The sequence below is a fragment of the Clupea harengus genome, chromosome 9 (assembly GCF_900700415.2).
Source record: "Clupea harengus chromosome 9, Ch_v2.0.2, whole genome shotgun sequence".
NCBI lineage: Eukaryota > Metazoa > Chordata > Actinopteri > Clupeiformes > Clupeidae > Clupea > Clupea harengus.
Genome location: NC_045160.1, coordinates 28,985,663 through 29,000,662, shown reverse-complemented (window position 1 = coordinate 29,000,662; position 15,000 = coordinate 28,985,663). Strand labels below are relative to the sequence as shown.

The following is a 15,000-nucleotide window of genomic DNA, read 5'->3' as shown; positions in this document are numbered from 1 at the left end:
GCGCCTGGACATGCTGGAGGACTACATCGACGAGAACGCCTACGCTAAAGTCTGCCTCTACCTCACCAGGTACGGGCACGCATCGACACAGCATCAGGGACACACATCTACACACAGCATCAGGACCACACATAGGGACACGCATCGACACAGCATCAGGACCACACATCTTACAGCATCAGGAACACGCATCTATACAGCATCAGGATCACACATAGGGACACGCATCGACACAGCATCAGGACCACACATCTTACAGCATCAGGAACACACATCTATACAGCATCAGGATCACACATAGGGACACACATCTACACACAGCATCAGGACCACGCATAGGGACACACATACACGCATATACTTATATGCTTAAGCGTATACATCTGCAGGTCCACACAAATGTATACACTGAGGCTAATAATCACTAGGTACACACACCTTGCTAATAACTCACCAGCTACCCACACACTCACACACTCACACACACACACACTCACCCTAGGGATACAATGGTACAGTGGGCCCACGGTCTGCTATGTATTTTGGGCCACGGTAACGGTACGGTTTCGGGATCTTTATATAACAAAAAAAAAAATCACTAATTACCTTATTTTACAAATATTTATTTTGCCTCTAGACAAATAGAACTTTCTCTTCAGAACAATGGCAGCATGACTGACTAGGCCTGGGTTGTGTCTGTACTAGAGTGAGGCTTTCAGTTCCGATGGAGGTCCAACGATCACTGGAGAGAGATAGACAGGGAGAGAGCTAGACAGGCTGTCTGTCTGTGGAGAGAGATAGACAGGGTGCCTGTGGAGAGAGCTAGACAGGGTGTCTGTCTGTGGAGAGAGATAGACAGGGTGTCTGTCTGTGGAGAGAGATAGACAGGGTGTCTGTCTGTGGAGAGAGCTTGACAGGGTGTCTGTCTGTGGAGAGAGATAGACAGGGTGAGAGATAGACAGGGTGTCTGTCTGTGGAGAGAGATAGACAGGGTGAGAGATAGACAGGGTGTCTGTCTGTGGAGAGAGATAGACAGGGTGTCTGTCTGTGGAGAGAGCTAGACAGGGTGAGAGATAGACAGGGTGTCTGTCTGTGGAGAGAGCTTGATGGGGTGTCTGTCTGTGGAGAATGCTAAACAGGGTGTCTGTCTGTGGAGAGAGCTAGACAGGCTGTCTGTCTGTGGAGAGAGCTTGATAGGGTGTCTGTGTGTGGAGAGAGACAGACAGGGTGAGAGATAGACAGGGTGTCTATCAGTGGAGAGCTTGATAGGGTGTCTGAGTCAATTCGTTTTCAGTTTCTCTCTGTGATGTTGAATAGAGCTTTGCTGCTGAAATGTGACATTGTAACGCGGCTCATTTTTCCATCAGGTGACAAAATCCTGCGTCAGTAGGCAGGAACCATGTGCAGTTTGTTTGTTTGTTTGTTTGTCTGGTTTGTCTGGTTTTCTGTCTGTCTGTAAGCAGGATTAGGCCACACTACTGGCTCTCTATCCATGAAGGGTGTAGCATGGCCCACAGAATAACTCATTCCCTTTTGGAGCGGGTCCGACTCATAGACCAGCTCAATGGATTTAGTTTCGCCTTCCCTAACGATGCCAGATGTGGCCTTTCACCTTTGACCTTTAGGCTGTCTGCACCCTTCTAGTTTCTGTTTTTTTGTTGTTTTTTTATTAGTCACAAATTGTTGTTGGAAGACAACTGCGAGAGATTGTTGTAATTTTGCGATTCCTGTTGACTGGACCTGGGATAGGGGCGAGTGAGGGTCGACGTACGTGAGACATTATGTTAGAAGTGTTTCCACTCTAGTGGCCAGCATTGGCAAAGCAATGCGTGCGTGCCTGTACTTATATTCTCTCTGCATCTGTCTGTCCTCTCTCTCTCTCCCTCTCTCCTTCTCTCTCTCCTTCTCTCTCTCTCTCCCTCCTTCTCTCTCCTCCCTCCTTCTCTCTCCCTCCCTCTCTCTCTCCCTCCTTCTCTCCCTCCCTCCCTCCTCAGCTGTGTGAGTTATGTCCCTGAGCCAGAGAACTCGGCGCTGCTCAAGTGCGCTCTCAATATCTTCCGCAAGTTCAACCGTTACCCAGAAGCCCTCAGGCTGGCGCTGATGCTCAATGATGTGCCGCTGGTGGAGAACATCTTCACCTCCTGCAAAGAGATGTAAGAGAGACACACACACACACACACCACACACCACACACACCACACACACACCACACACACACCACACACACACACACACACACACACCACACCACACACACACACCACACACACACACACACACACACACACACACACTACTAACACACACACACACACACACCACACACACTACTAACACACACCCCACACACACACACACACACACACACACACACACTACTCACACACACACACACACACCACACACACACCACACACACACACACACTACTAACACACGCACACCACACACACACACACACACACACCACACACACACACACCACACACACACACACCACACACACACACACACACACACACACACACACACACACACACTACTAACACACACACACACACACACACCACACACACTACTAACACACACCACACACACACACACACACACACACACACACACACACACACACACACACTACTCACACACACACACCACACACACACCACACACACACACACACTACTAACACACGCACACACACACACACACTACTAACACACGCACACACGCACACACACACGCACACACACACACACACACACTACTAACACACACACACACACACACACACACACACTACTAACACACACACACACACACACACACACACACCACACCACACACACACACACACACACCACACACACACACACACACACTACTAACACACACACACACACCACACACACACTACTAACACACACACTCACTCACTCACTCACTCACTCACTCACTCTCACACACACACACACACTACTAACACACTCACACACACACACACTACTAACACACACACACACACACACACACACACACACACACACACACACACACACACACACAGACACAGGAGCTTCTGCATCATTTATTACTGTTTGGTAATGTATGTGAAATGTATGTGATTATCAGCAGTGATTACTGATAGTCATTCAGTGATTACAGTCACTGCTTGTGCTCAACTCTCTCTCCCTTCTTCTGTGTGTGTGTGTGTGTGTGTGTGTGTGTGTGTGTGTGTGTGTGTGTGTGTGTGTGTGTGTGTGTGTGTGTGTGTGTGTGTGTGTGTGTGTGTGTGTAGTGTGGTCCAGAAGGAGATGGCCTTTATGCTGGGCAGACACGGCATGTTCCTGGAGCTGAATGAGGATGTGGAGGATTATGAGGACCTGACAGAGATCATGTCCAACGTGCAGCTCAACAGCAACTTCCTGGCCCTGGCTAGAGAGGTGTGTGTGTTGCATGTATATTCTAGAAGTTCTGTCTGTGTGTGTGTGTTGCATGTATATTCTAGAAGGTGTGTGTGTGTGTATTGCATGTATATTCTAGAAGTGGTGTGTGTGTGTGTGTGTGTAGTATTTTTGCGTTTTGTTATATTTATATTTCCCACTGTGTGGTGTCATGTTTGGTGCATTAATATGGTGCTTGTTGTTTGTTTGTATTTGCGTTTGTTGTTACATTTATGTTAATTGCTGTGCGTGTGTGTGTGTTGTGTGTGTGTTCTCTTGCAGCTGGATATCATGGAGCCTAAAGTTCCAGATGACATCTACAAAACTCACCTGGAGAACAACAGTATGTCCTGCGCCCTCACCCGTTCTCTCTCTCTCTCCTCTGTCTCTCTCTATCCTCACCCCTTCTCTCTCTATCTCTCTCTCTCTCTCTCTATCCTCACCCCTTCTCTCTCTATCCTCTATCTCTCTCTCTCTCTCTCTCTCTATCCTCACCCCTTCTCTCTCTATCCTCTCTCTCGTTCTCTCCATCTCTCCATCTACACACTTAATTCTGCAGCAGATTCTGTAACACAGATGATTGTATGTCTGTGTGGATTCACAGGGTTTGGTGGGAGTGATGAATGTATGTTTGTGTGATGAATGTATGTTTGAGTGATTAATGTATGTTTGTGTGATTAATGTATGTATGTTTGTGTGATTAAATGTATGTATGTTTGTGTGATTAATGTATGTATGTTTGTGTGATTAATGTATGTATGTTTGTGTGGTTAATGTATGTATGTATGTTTGTGTGGTTAATGTATGTATGTTTGTGTGGTTAATGTATGTATGTATGTTTGTGTGGTTAATGTATGTATGTTTGTGTGATTAAATGTATGTATGTTTGTGTGATTAATGTATGTATGTTTGTGTGATTAATGTATGTATGTTTGTGTGGTTAATGTATGTATGTATGTTTGTGTGGTTAATGTATGTATGTTTGTGTGGTTAATGTGTGTTTGTGTGATCCACAGGGTTTGGCGGGAGTGATTAATGTATGTGTGTTTGTGTGATTAATGTATGTTTGTGTGATCCACAGGGTTTGGCGGGAGTGATTAATGTTTGTGTGATTAATGTATGTTTGTGTGATCCACAGGGTTTGGCGGGAGTGATTAATGTTTGTGTGATTAATGTATGTTTGTGTGATCCACAGGGTTTGGCGGGAGTGGTTCTCAGGTGGACTCTGCTCGTATGAATCTGGCCTCCTCGTTCGTGAACGGTTTTGTTAACGCCGCCTTCGGCCAGGACAAGCTGCTCACTGAAGACGGCAACAAATGGCTTTACAAAAACAAGGACCACGGTGAGACACACACACCCCACACACACACACACACACACACACACACACACACACACACACACACACACCGTGAATGCTTACAACACCCAACATACTGATATAATTAATTCTGTATGTGTATTAATCACAATCACTTTCAATAGTGGCCTCTTTAAGAGTACTTTAGTGGTCAAATATTTTGTGCTTATTCTCTGTGTGTGTGTGTGTGTGTGTGTGTGTGTGTGTGTTAGGTATGCTGAGTGCGGCGGCGTCTTTGGGCATGATCCTGCTGTGGGATGTTGACGGTGGCCTCACACAGATAGACAAATACCTCTACTCCTCTGAGGACTACATCAAGGTGAACACACACACACTCACACACTCACACACTCACACTCTCACACTCACACTCACACACTCACACACACACACACTCACTCCTCCTTTCCAGTTGAGCTTTTCTACCTTGTGCTTTCATTTATTGTCAAAAAATATGTCTGCATTATGCATGTCTGTATTCAGAGTGTGTGTGTATCTGACTTAACTTGTGTTTTGTGTATGTGTGCTCCTCTCTCTCTCTCTGTGTGTGTGTGTGTGTGTAGTCTGGCGCACTGCTGGCGTGCGGTATTGTGAATTCTGGCGTGAGGAATGAGTGTGACCCCGCTCTGGCCCTGCTGTCAGACTACGTCCTGCACAACAGCAATGTCATGCGTATCGGAGCCATCTTTGGGTGAGACACACACACACACACACACACACACACACACACACACATATATATACACAATCCCAGGCTTTGGTCAGTGATATTATTGGTTTCTTGATGTCTCTCTCATCCTCTGTCTCCTCTGCCTGTGTGTGGTGTGTGTGTGTGTGTTTGTGTGTGTGTAGGCTGGGATTGGCATATGCTGGATCTAATCGGGAAGATGTCCTGTCTCTACTGCTACCAGTCATGGGAGACTCTAAATCCAGCATGGAGGTGTGTGTGTGTGTGTGTGTCTAGGGACTTACAAAACCAATGCATCATGCCTCTTTAATGTATTGATATGAAGTGTTTATCATTATTTGGCCATTTCATAGAACACCACAAACCAATGTACAAATGACAAAAGACTGAAATCTAATCTCTCTTCCTCTGTGTGTGTGTGTGCGTGCACAGGTGGCAGGTGTGACGGCTCTGGCGTGTGGCATGATCGCTGTGGGCTCGTGTAACGGTGACGTGACGTCCACCATCCTGCAGACCATCATGGAGAAGAGTGAGCAGGAGCTGAAGGACACCTACGCCCGCTGGCTGCCTCTCGGCCTGGGACTCAACCACCTGGGTAAAACCCTGTGTGTGTGGTGTGTGTGTGTGTGTGTGTGTGTGTGTGTGAGCGCATAAATGTGTGTGTGTGTGTGTGTGTGAGCGCATAAATGTGTGTGTGTGTGTGAGCGCATATGTGTGTGTGTGTGTGTGTGTGTGAGCGCATATATGTGTGTGTGTGTGTGTGTGAGCGCATATATGTGTGTGTGTGTGTGTGAGAGAGCATATATGTGTGTGTGAGAGAGCATATATGTGTGTGTGAGAGAGCATATATGTGTGTGTGTGTGTGAGAGCATATATGTGTGTGAGAGCATATATGTGGGTGTGTGTGTGTGTGTGTGAGCATATATGTGTGTGTGTTGCCGACTGCAAGTATTGCTTGTTGGAGTTGTAGATCGGTCGGCAGTTACTGTAAGTTAGGCTGCGTTTGTAAAAGTGACCTAATTACGATGTTTTGCTCACATGGCACAGATTGGATATGTATTATGAAAACATACATATAATTAGATAATGTCAGTGTATATACACACTTTTATTATTATTTAATTTGTGTCCATCGCCGTGGCGGCTGGTTATTTACTTTAGTTTTGGTAACTCAAACACAAACCCTCTTGTGCGCATGTGGGAGGGGGGTTCCAGTGTGAAGCAGAAGTGTGTGTGTGTGTGTGTGTGTGTGCGCTTATGTGGGAGGGGGGTTCCAGTGTGGTTCAAGTGTAAACACAGGTATTGGATATGGGTCACTTTTAAAAGTAGATGGAAACAGGCAGGTTGGATATAAGCAAAACAAATCTGAACTGGGCATCAAGATCTGCAGTGTAAAGGCAGCCTGTGTGTGTGTGTGTGTGTGTGTGTGTGTGTGTGTGTCTGAATCCCTTTGACATCATTTACCGGTGTCCACCAACACCCCTTCCCTTTTAATCCCTCTTCTGGCCATCAAGCACTTTGAGAACTTGTTAATGCGCTGTATAAGTCAATTGAAGTGTGTGTGTGTGTGTGTGTGTGTCTAGGAACTTACAAAACCAATGCATCATGCCTCTTTAATGTATTGATATGAAGTGTTTATCATTATTTGGCCATTTCATAGAACACCACAAACCAATGTACAAATGACAAAAGACTGAAATCTAATCTCTCTTCCTCTGTGTGTGTGTGTGTGTGTGTGTGTGTGTGTGTGTGTGTGTGTGTGTGTGTGTGTCTCTCAGGTAAAGGAGAGGCCATCGAGACGACTCTGGCTGCACTGCAGGTGGTGGCTGAGCCTTTCCGCAGCTTTGCCAACACACTGGTGGACATCTGTGCTTATGCAGGTACACACACACACACGTAATCGCTCTCTCTATAACACACACACACACACACACACACACATCCTGAGGATAAATTGTGTTTTGTCTAGAGTAAATCCTAACATAACACAGACTAACAATTTCAGCAAATCATACAAGAACATTGAATGAAAATAGGATTTGTTTATTCATACAATTTGCTTATGTTAAACGTTACAAATCGTAAACGTCTCTAAAAATGCAAAGCTGCTATACATTGCTATCGCTATTTAATCAGATGGAATGGAATCGTTAGCTTGTGAATCAGAATCCTATTAGGGTGTGTGTGTGCTAATACCCAGCCTTAGTTATCTCAGTCAGAGTGGCCATTACACACTGTGACATTAGGGTGTGTGTGCGCCAATACACACTGTTACCACCCGGCCCTTGGGCTACAGCATTAAAACACACACACACACACACACACACACACACACACACACACACACACACACACTGACCCCCTCCTCCCTCCCCCTGTCCAGGCTCTGGGAACGTGCTGAAGGTCCAGCAGCTGCTGCACATCTGCAGTGAGCACTACGACACTAAAGACAAGGACGACGACAAGGACAAGAAGGACAAGAAGGACAAGGACAAGAAGGACAGCGCTCCCGACATGGGCTCCCACCAGGTGTGTGTGTGTGTGTGTGTGTGTGTGTGTACGTGAGTGTGTACGTGAGTGTGAGAGAGGGAGTGCTCCCGACATGGGCTCCCACCAGGTGTGTGTGTGTGTGTGTGTGTGTGTACGTGAGTGTGTGTGTGTGCTTGTGTGCGCGTGTGTGAGTGTGAGAGCTCCTGACATGGGCTCCCACCAGGTGTGTGAGTGTGTGTGTACGTGAGTGTTAATGTTCAGGACTGATGTTGTGTTCTGCTTAATGCGCTGACCGCAGTCCCTCGAGACTCATCTGTCTTTAAAGGGTCACTGTCTAGCAATTCCCAATCCCAGGTTACATACACCTCCTTACCTACCAGCTTTGTCTCTGTGTGTGTGTGTGTGTAGGGTGTGGCAGTCCTGGGGATTGCCCTCATCGCCATGGGAGAAGAGATTGGCTCAGAGATGGCACTAAGGACGTTTGGACACCTGGTAAGTCACCCTTGACCCCTACCCCTTGACCCCTACACCTTGACCCTTGACCCTTGACCCCTACACCTTGACCCCTACATCTGAGCGCTGTGTTGAAATAGCAGTCCCCAACACCTCTGCCTTCTCTCTCTCTCTCTCTCTCTCTCTCTCTCTCTCTCTCTCCCCCCCTGTAGTTGCGCTACGGTGAGCCTGCCCTGCGGCGTGCTGTGCCTCTGGCCCTGGCACTCATCTCCGTGTCCAACCCCCGCCTCAACATCCTGGACACACTCAGCAAGTTCTCCCATGACGCCGACCCCGAGGTCTCGCACAACTCCATCTTCGCCATGGGCATGGTGGGCAGCGGTGAGTGTGTGTGTGTGTGTGTGGAGTTGTCTAGTTTATATATATATATATATGTGTGTGTGTTTGGAGTTGTCTAGTTTATATATATATATATATGTGTGTGTGTTTGGAGTTGTCTAGTAATGTTTTATGTGTGTGTGTGTGTGTGTGGAGTTGTCTAGTAATGTCTAGTTTATATTAGTGCTATCAGTTTAACGCGTTATTAACGGCATTAACGCAAACCCATTTTAATGCCGTTAATTTTTTTATCGCGAGATTAACGCAAATTTTTTTTTTTTATAATTTTTTTTTTTTTAGATTAACGTTCTTTTTGGCCTCCCAAACTGTGTAGTAGGCTAACGTTATGGGTTGAGTCAATGGTGAGCGCGATACGGCGAAATGGATGATAAAAAGCTTCTGAATGGAAAGTTTACTTTTAAAAGTTGTGTTGTGCAAAAGAAGCGAGCTTCACTGTTGTCTAAAAATGTCAACAGGCAGCTGGCTGAAAGCAAAGAAGTAGTAGGCTTACCTTTTATTGGTAACCTAACTGTTACGGTTCATTGTTTCTGAAGTAAGAGGCCTGACTGCTATGTTCCCAGCAAACTTGAAAAAAAGAAAATATTAAGCCATGGTTTAACTGCACTATAGGCAGTCCTTGTTTACCTAAAATGTGCACTTTATAATTTTATTTTGTACTGCCCTGTTTGGCAATGTTGGTTTTCAATAAAATAAAACATTTGCATAAAGCAAGCCAATCCACTTTTCCATGTTGATAAGGGCATTCAAATTAAAATAAAATGATGGAAAAAATAAATAAAGGAAAGGACATTTAGAATAGATACAAATTTGCGATTAATCGCGATTAATCTTGAGTTAACTATGACATAAATGCGATTAATCGCGATTAAATATTTTAATCGTTTGACAGCACTAGTTTATATATATATATATATGTGTGTGTGTGTTTGGAGTTGTCTAGTAATGTTTTATGTGTGTGTGTGTGTGGAGTTGTCTAGTAATGTCTAGTTTATTTGTGTATATATAATATGTGTGTGTGTGTGTGTGTGTGTGTGTGAAGTTGTCTAGTAATGTTTGTGTGTGTGTGTGTGTGTGTGTGTGTGAAGTTGTCTAGTAATGTTTTATGTGTGTGTGTGTAGTAATGTTTTGTGTGTGTGTGTGTGTTTAGTAATGTTTTGTGTGTGTGTGTGTTTGAGAAAGTAGTAGCGTAACTGCATGTGACCATGCGTTGCTATGACTGCAGTCTTGATTGACACCTGTTTCCTATCACCAGGCACAAACAATGCACGTCTGGCAGCCATGTTGAGACAGCTGGCCCAGTACCATGCCAAAGATCCCAACAACCTCTTCATGGTCCGCCTCGCACAGGTAGGTGTGTGTGTCTGTGAGTGTGTGTGTCTGTGTGTGTGTCTGTGTGCGCGCGCGTGTCTGCGTGTGTGTGTGTGTGTGTGTGTGTGTGAGAATAGAGCAGAGAGTGAGAGGAGGGGAGGAAATCCGTCTTGTAGACTTGAATGTGTTCTGCTGAGTCATTCTTGCCAAATGCTTATTGTGTCTGTGTGTGTGTCTGGGTCTGGTTAACACAGGGACTGACTCACCTTGGAAAGGGTACGCTGACACTGTGTCCGTATCATAGCGACCGGCAGCTCCTGAGTCAGGTGGCTGTGGCTGGTCTGCTCACGGTCCTCGTGTCCTTCCTGGACGTCAAAAACAGTAAGTTAACCCGTGTGTGTGTGTGTGAGAGAAGGCATATGTGTATCTAGTCAGCATGAGTGTGTGTGTGTGACTATCTCTCTGTGTTTCAGTAATCCTGGGCAAGTCTCATTACGTACTCTATGGACTGGTGGCGGCAATGCAGCCCAGGATGCTGGTCACGTTTGACGAGGAGCTACGTCCACTACCTGTGTCTGTGCGCGTGGGACAGGTGAGTGTGTGTGTGTCTGTGCGTGTATGTGTGTCTGTGCGCGAGGGACAGGTGAGTGTCTGTGCGCGTGGTACTGGTGTGTGTGTGTGTGTGTGTGTGTGTCTGTGCGCGTGGGACAGGTGAGTGTGTGTCTGTGCGCGTGGGACAGGTGTGTGTGTCTGTGCGCGTGGGACAGGTGTGTGTGTGTGTGTGTGTGTGTGTGTGTGTAACTTAACAGCATGGGCCAGTTACTGTTACCAAGAATATGAATCTGTGTTTTAACTTGTATCTCTCCTCGATCTCACACATCCACTCCTTCTCTCCCTCCCTCCTTCTCTCCCTCCCTCCCTCCCTCCCCAGGCGGTGGATGTGGTTGGCCAGGCAGGGAAGCCCAAGTCCATCACAGGGTTCCAGACCCACACCACGCCCGTGCTGCTGGCCCACGGGGAGCGAGCGGAGCTGGCCACCGAGGAGTACCTCCCCGTCACCCCCATACTGGAGGGCTTTGTCATCCTGCGCAAGAACCCCAACTACGATGCCTAAATACACACACACACACACACACACACACACACACACACAAATACATAAACACACACACACACACGGTCATGGGGACCTCTGTTATTCTGTACATGATGCCTAGAGACCCTCCTTCCTGCCCCCCCCCCCGGTCCTTGTCTGTCTCCATTTTTGTCCTCTGTAAGTAGCGCATGGATTTACATAAGAAATAAGACATGAAATCTGATTGTGCCCACCCAATTTATTATATTTTTTTTTTCTTGTTTGTGTTGGTTTTGTTACTATTACTTTAAATGGTTGAAATAAAAAATGTGAAATTATGTGGAAATTCATGTCATTATTGGTGTGTGTGTGTGTGTGTGTGTGTGAGAATGAATGAATGAGAGGGAGAGAATCGTGCATCTCCCAGGGAATGGTGTGGGCTTCAGGTTTAGATGATGGAGGTGTGTGTTTCTGTATGCTAGGATAACGGCCAGCCAGGGATGAGGCATGGGTGTTTGGTTCAGGATGTCTGACTGAAGACATGGGGACACAGGATGTCTTGTTACTATGACACCAGCAAGTTCTTTGTAACACAAGGAAGACTTCGAAATCTGTTGGACTACCATGTTAGAAAATGACAGTGTGAACTGATCTATTATTTTTGATAATGGGACTTTTGGCTTCATTGCCTATTACCTTGCGGTAACGTCACTGTCGGGACTCGCTCCGCCCACGTGACACGACCACGACTGTCATCCCGAGGGAAAGCCAAAACGTGAAACTGACCCAACCTCCCGGCTACCCATACAAGCTAAACAGTAAGTAACCGTCTTTAAGACTGTTAACAGTCTTTAAGACCTCGCAGTTATCGTCAGCATTAGTTCTGATTAAAACAAATGCGTTTTGCCTATTGCAACTATTACCACCGCTCTACAATAACATCAAACTTACAAAATCACGCTCACTCCCTCGTCACATGACAAGGGAGAGAGGAATTCCCAATGTCGTTAAGCCGGAAATAACGACGCTGTTTCCGGCAGGTTTCTGTCCGGCTCTGCGGACTACAGGAGAGAGGTATTTACTCTTGCTCTATCTTTGCCATTCTGTATTTCGCTTCAAATTCACGGAAAAAAGCCGGTGTTTCCTTCTTTACGTGTGTTAAAAGGCAGTGGTTATGTGCGGGTGTTAAGGGCGGTTTGACAGGGCGGCAAAGTAATTTTACCGGTGTCACTATCCCGAGCTACCTTCCCTACCCTCTTTCTGACATTCCCCATGCTGATCGTGTCGGGCAGATTGTCACTGGATTCCATGATTTTTCTCATAAATCAAGACACGTGTGATTTGAGTTCCTTGATAAAATATGACATCAGACGGATCGTGGATGGGCAAATCCCCACAGCAGCTTTAATTGTTGCGTTCAGCTCCATCAACCCATTACAGAAACCGGTTCTCTGTTTATTAAGACTTCGGGTAACGTTAGCTGCGACTGAAGTGGTCTGCTTTGGGTCTCTGTGGTAACTAGCTAGCGAACAATAATTTATCCGACGCCACATGTCTTACACATATTTAATATCAGCAGTTGAAAACGTCAATTCAGGTGCCGACCGGCAAGTTGGGTGGCCAGTTAATAGGGCAGTCACTGGTGTAATGATTCTCGTCATAGCTGTCAAGCTCGATATCCATGCTGTTATTTAGTTTGCGTGGGCTTCTCTTGTCCATGCCTGCAACGAGTGACATGGTACCCCCTTGTACCACGGTACCCCCCAGTGCCTGACAATCTCTCTGAACTATAAATTCGTATGCCAGGACATGCCTTTAAAACATGCTGTCATGTCAACGCTGCCATAAAGCGTGTTTAAAAGGCGACGAAATACTCATTTGGCTATGTGTGGCGAACAATATGTTGTATTAAGAAATTGATTTAAAAAAAAAATAACACTGAAGTAGGGCAATATCTTAAATGGATGTATGGACTGTAGCCACACTGCTGCTGCCACTTTGCAACTTTTGTCTATTGATTTAGCTGAAATTTTGAGCTAGGGTGCTATGGTGATTTGCAGGTGTACTGTCTAGTACCGTAATGCTAAGCTAACGAGCCGTACCTCCCTACCCTGGATTTTTGGGGGGCCCTTGTCATAAGTTAGGTTAGGCCTTGCGTGATCCACTTGGGGCTCCGTTGCTGTTGGTGAGTTGAGTGCTGTCGCTAAATGTAGATTAGTAAACTACTGCTCAGTAAATTAAGCATAGGATCTCCGAGTCACAATCAGTCGCGTTTACCTTGTTTGTAAGCAGATGTTAATGTTTCACCTGTCAAAGTGTATTTAGCTAAATAACCTAAACCTAATGACCGAGAAAGTTCTGCCGTTAGCTAACGTTGACTGAAGATTTGGTCAGTGAATAACACGTGCCCTGTTGACATAAACTCGCAGTGTTGTGAGGAAATTGAGCATTAACTGTAAAACTGTTTTGTATATGAGTCGGTTCGCCATAAAGCTTGATTTTCTGTCACGCGTGGCCACGGCTGTCACCATCGTTTAGCTAGCTTTTGCCATATCTTTCGATTGGTGGGTGGAGAACTAGCGCTAGCTTACTAGCTAAATCATTATTTGGATATTGCACGACTGTTTATGTGATCTTGTTGAAGATGTCGGAGTAACTCCATTGTGCGTATAAATATTACATATTTGAGCATGGATCTGCAATGCACAATTAGTGTCTTGGTGCGCATAACGTTACGTCGATGTAGGGGGGTTTAGAATGGATCAGAGAAAATCAGCTAGTGTTTCACTGACCGAAAGTGACACCTGACAGCTTCGAGCGACTGACGGGAATGTGCCCTGTTTGTATGTTATAGCTTACTAGTCAGCTAACATAAGGGGTTTATGCTCATACAATACCTACAAAATACCTGATAACCCTCCTTTGTTGAATGTGGTTACATTATTGTAAGTATTGGGCCCAAAATACACTCGAAGTTTCGCTCGATGGAGCTGGGATGTCAAGCGAGGTCTCTGACCATCTCACAGGCGTGCTTTGAAATTGAGACCATCAGTTTGTCAATTCTTGCGATGCTGTTAAGTCTACAACATGCTAAGGTCTTTATTACAAGAATTACCGCTAATCTTTTTGGACACAAGGCTTAGAGGCAATGCAGTGCCCAATCCTAGCAAGGCGTTGATTTGTAGGTGGCAAGTTGACTCGTGAGCAATTCAGCTAACGTTAGCACACCTCGTAGTTTCTCTGGTTTGTTAAACAGCATACAAGCACACTCGTATGGGAGGCAAACGCGGTCAGCCTTCCTTGATCAGCGCTGAAACATCAATTGCAAGGAGGTCAACCGAGTTAACAGTGCTAACATTAGCTAGCTAACGTATAAAGTCGCCATGAATCGGTACTGGCCCGCTTGGAAAGTGTTGCTACTGTTTGCGAGAATAACTAGTATTACATTAGTAAAGTATCATTGATGAAGTAGCCATCAGTATTTTTGTTGGTGTGGTTGGTGCGTGGTGATGACATTCTGCTACTGTGCATGGACGCACATTGCACACACCCGGCTTTTTTCCCCATACATGTGCTTGTCTGCCGGTCTGCGCGCGCGCGAAGGCAGCAGCCACCACGTGGTTGCGTCAGGCATGCCGCCAGCTTGCGCGCGAGCAGTTGAGGCGCTGCTGCTGGTGCCGCCGCCTATCGCTAAGCACGTGAAAGTGGTTCTATCCGACACGGGGGTTTTCAGAGCTGGAGAAGCGACCGCAAATTGTAGTGTTGCTGGTAACCCTACCACCAC

The 15,000-nt window shown here is 46.0% G+C and overlaps 2 protein-coding genes across 2 annotated transcripts in view; both read left to right on the top strand.

The window, feature by feature from the left end:
* psmd2 (proteasome 26S subunit ubiquitin receptor, non-ATPase 2) overlaps positions 1–11,554 on the top strand; it is a 14,740-nt gene extending 3,186 nt beyond the window's left edge. The window contains exons 5-21 of the mRNA XM_031574056.2: positions 1–69; positions 1,995–2,153; positions 3,299–3,443; positions 3,726–3,786; positions 4,639–4,785; positions 5,016–5,122; positions 5,367–5,494; positions 5,656–5,743; positions 5,924–6,086; positions 7,270–7,371; positions 7,875–8,020; positions 8,390–8,473; positions 8,647–8,815; positions 10,086–10,180; positions 10,396–10,522; positions 10,615–10,733; positions 11,073–11,554. The exon at positions 1–69 is cut by the window's left edge and continues 156 nt beyond it. Of these exons, the coding sequence (XP_031429916.1) occupies positions 1–69; positions 1,995–2,153; positions 3,299–3,443; positions 3,726–3,786; positions 4,639–4,785; positions 5,016–5,122; positions 5,367–5,494; positions 5,656–5,743; positions 5,924–6,086; positions 7,270–7,371; positions 7,875–8,020; positions 8,390–8,473; positions 8,647–8,815; positions 10,086–10,180; positions 10,396–10,522; positions 10,615–10,733; positions 11,073–11,255 (2,092 nt within the window). The 3' untranslated portion in view covers positions 11,256–11,554. The remainder of the gene's footprint in view (positions 70–1,994; positions 2,154–3,298; positions 3,444–3,725; positions 3,787–4,638; positions 4,786–5,015; positions 5,123–5,366; positions 5,495–5,655; positions 5,744–5,923; positions 6,087–7,269; positions 7,372–7,874; positions 8,021–8,389; positions 8,474–8,646; positions 8,816–10,085; positions 10,181–10,395; positions 10,523–10,614; positions 10,734–11,072) is intronic.
* Positions 11,555–12,302: 748 nt separating this feature from the next.
* LOC105890577 (eukaryotic translation initiation factor 4 gamma 1-like) overlaps positions 12,303–15,000 on the top strand; it is a gene marked incomplete at its 3' end in the record, with an annotated part of 24,217 nt that continues 21,519 nt past the window's right edge. The window contains exon 1 of the mRNA XM_031574059.1: positions 12,303–13,401. The remainder of the gene's footprint in view (positions 13,402–15,000) is intronic.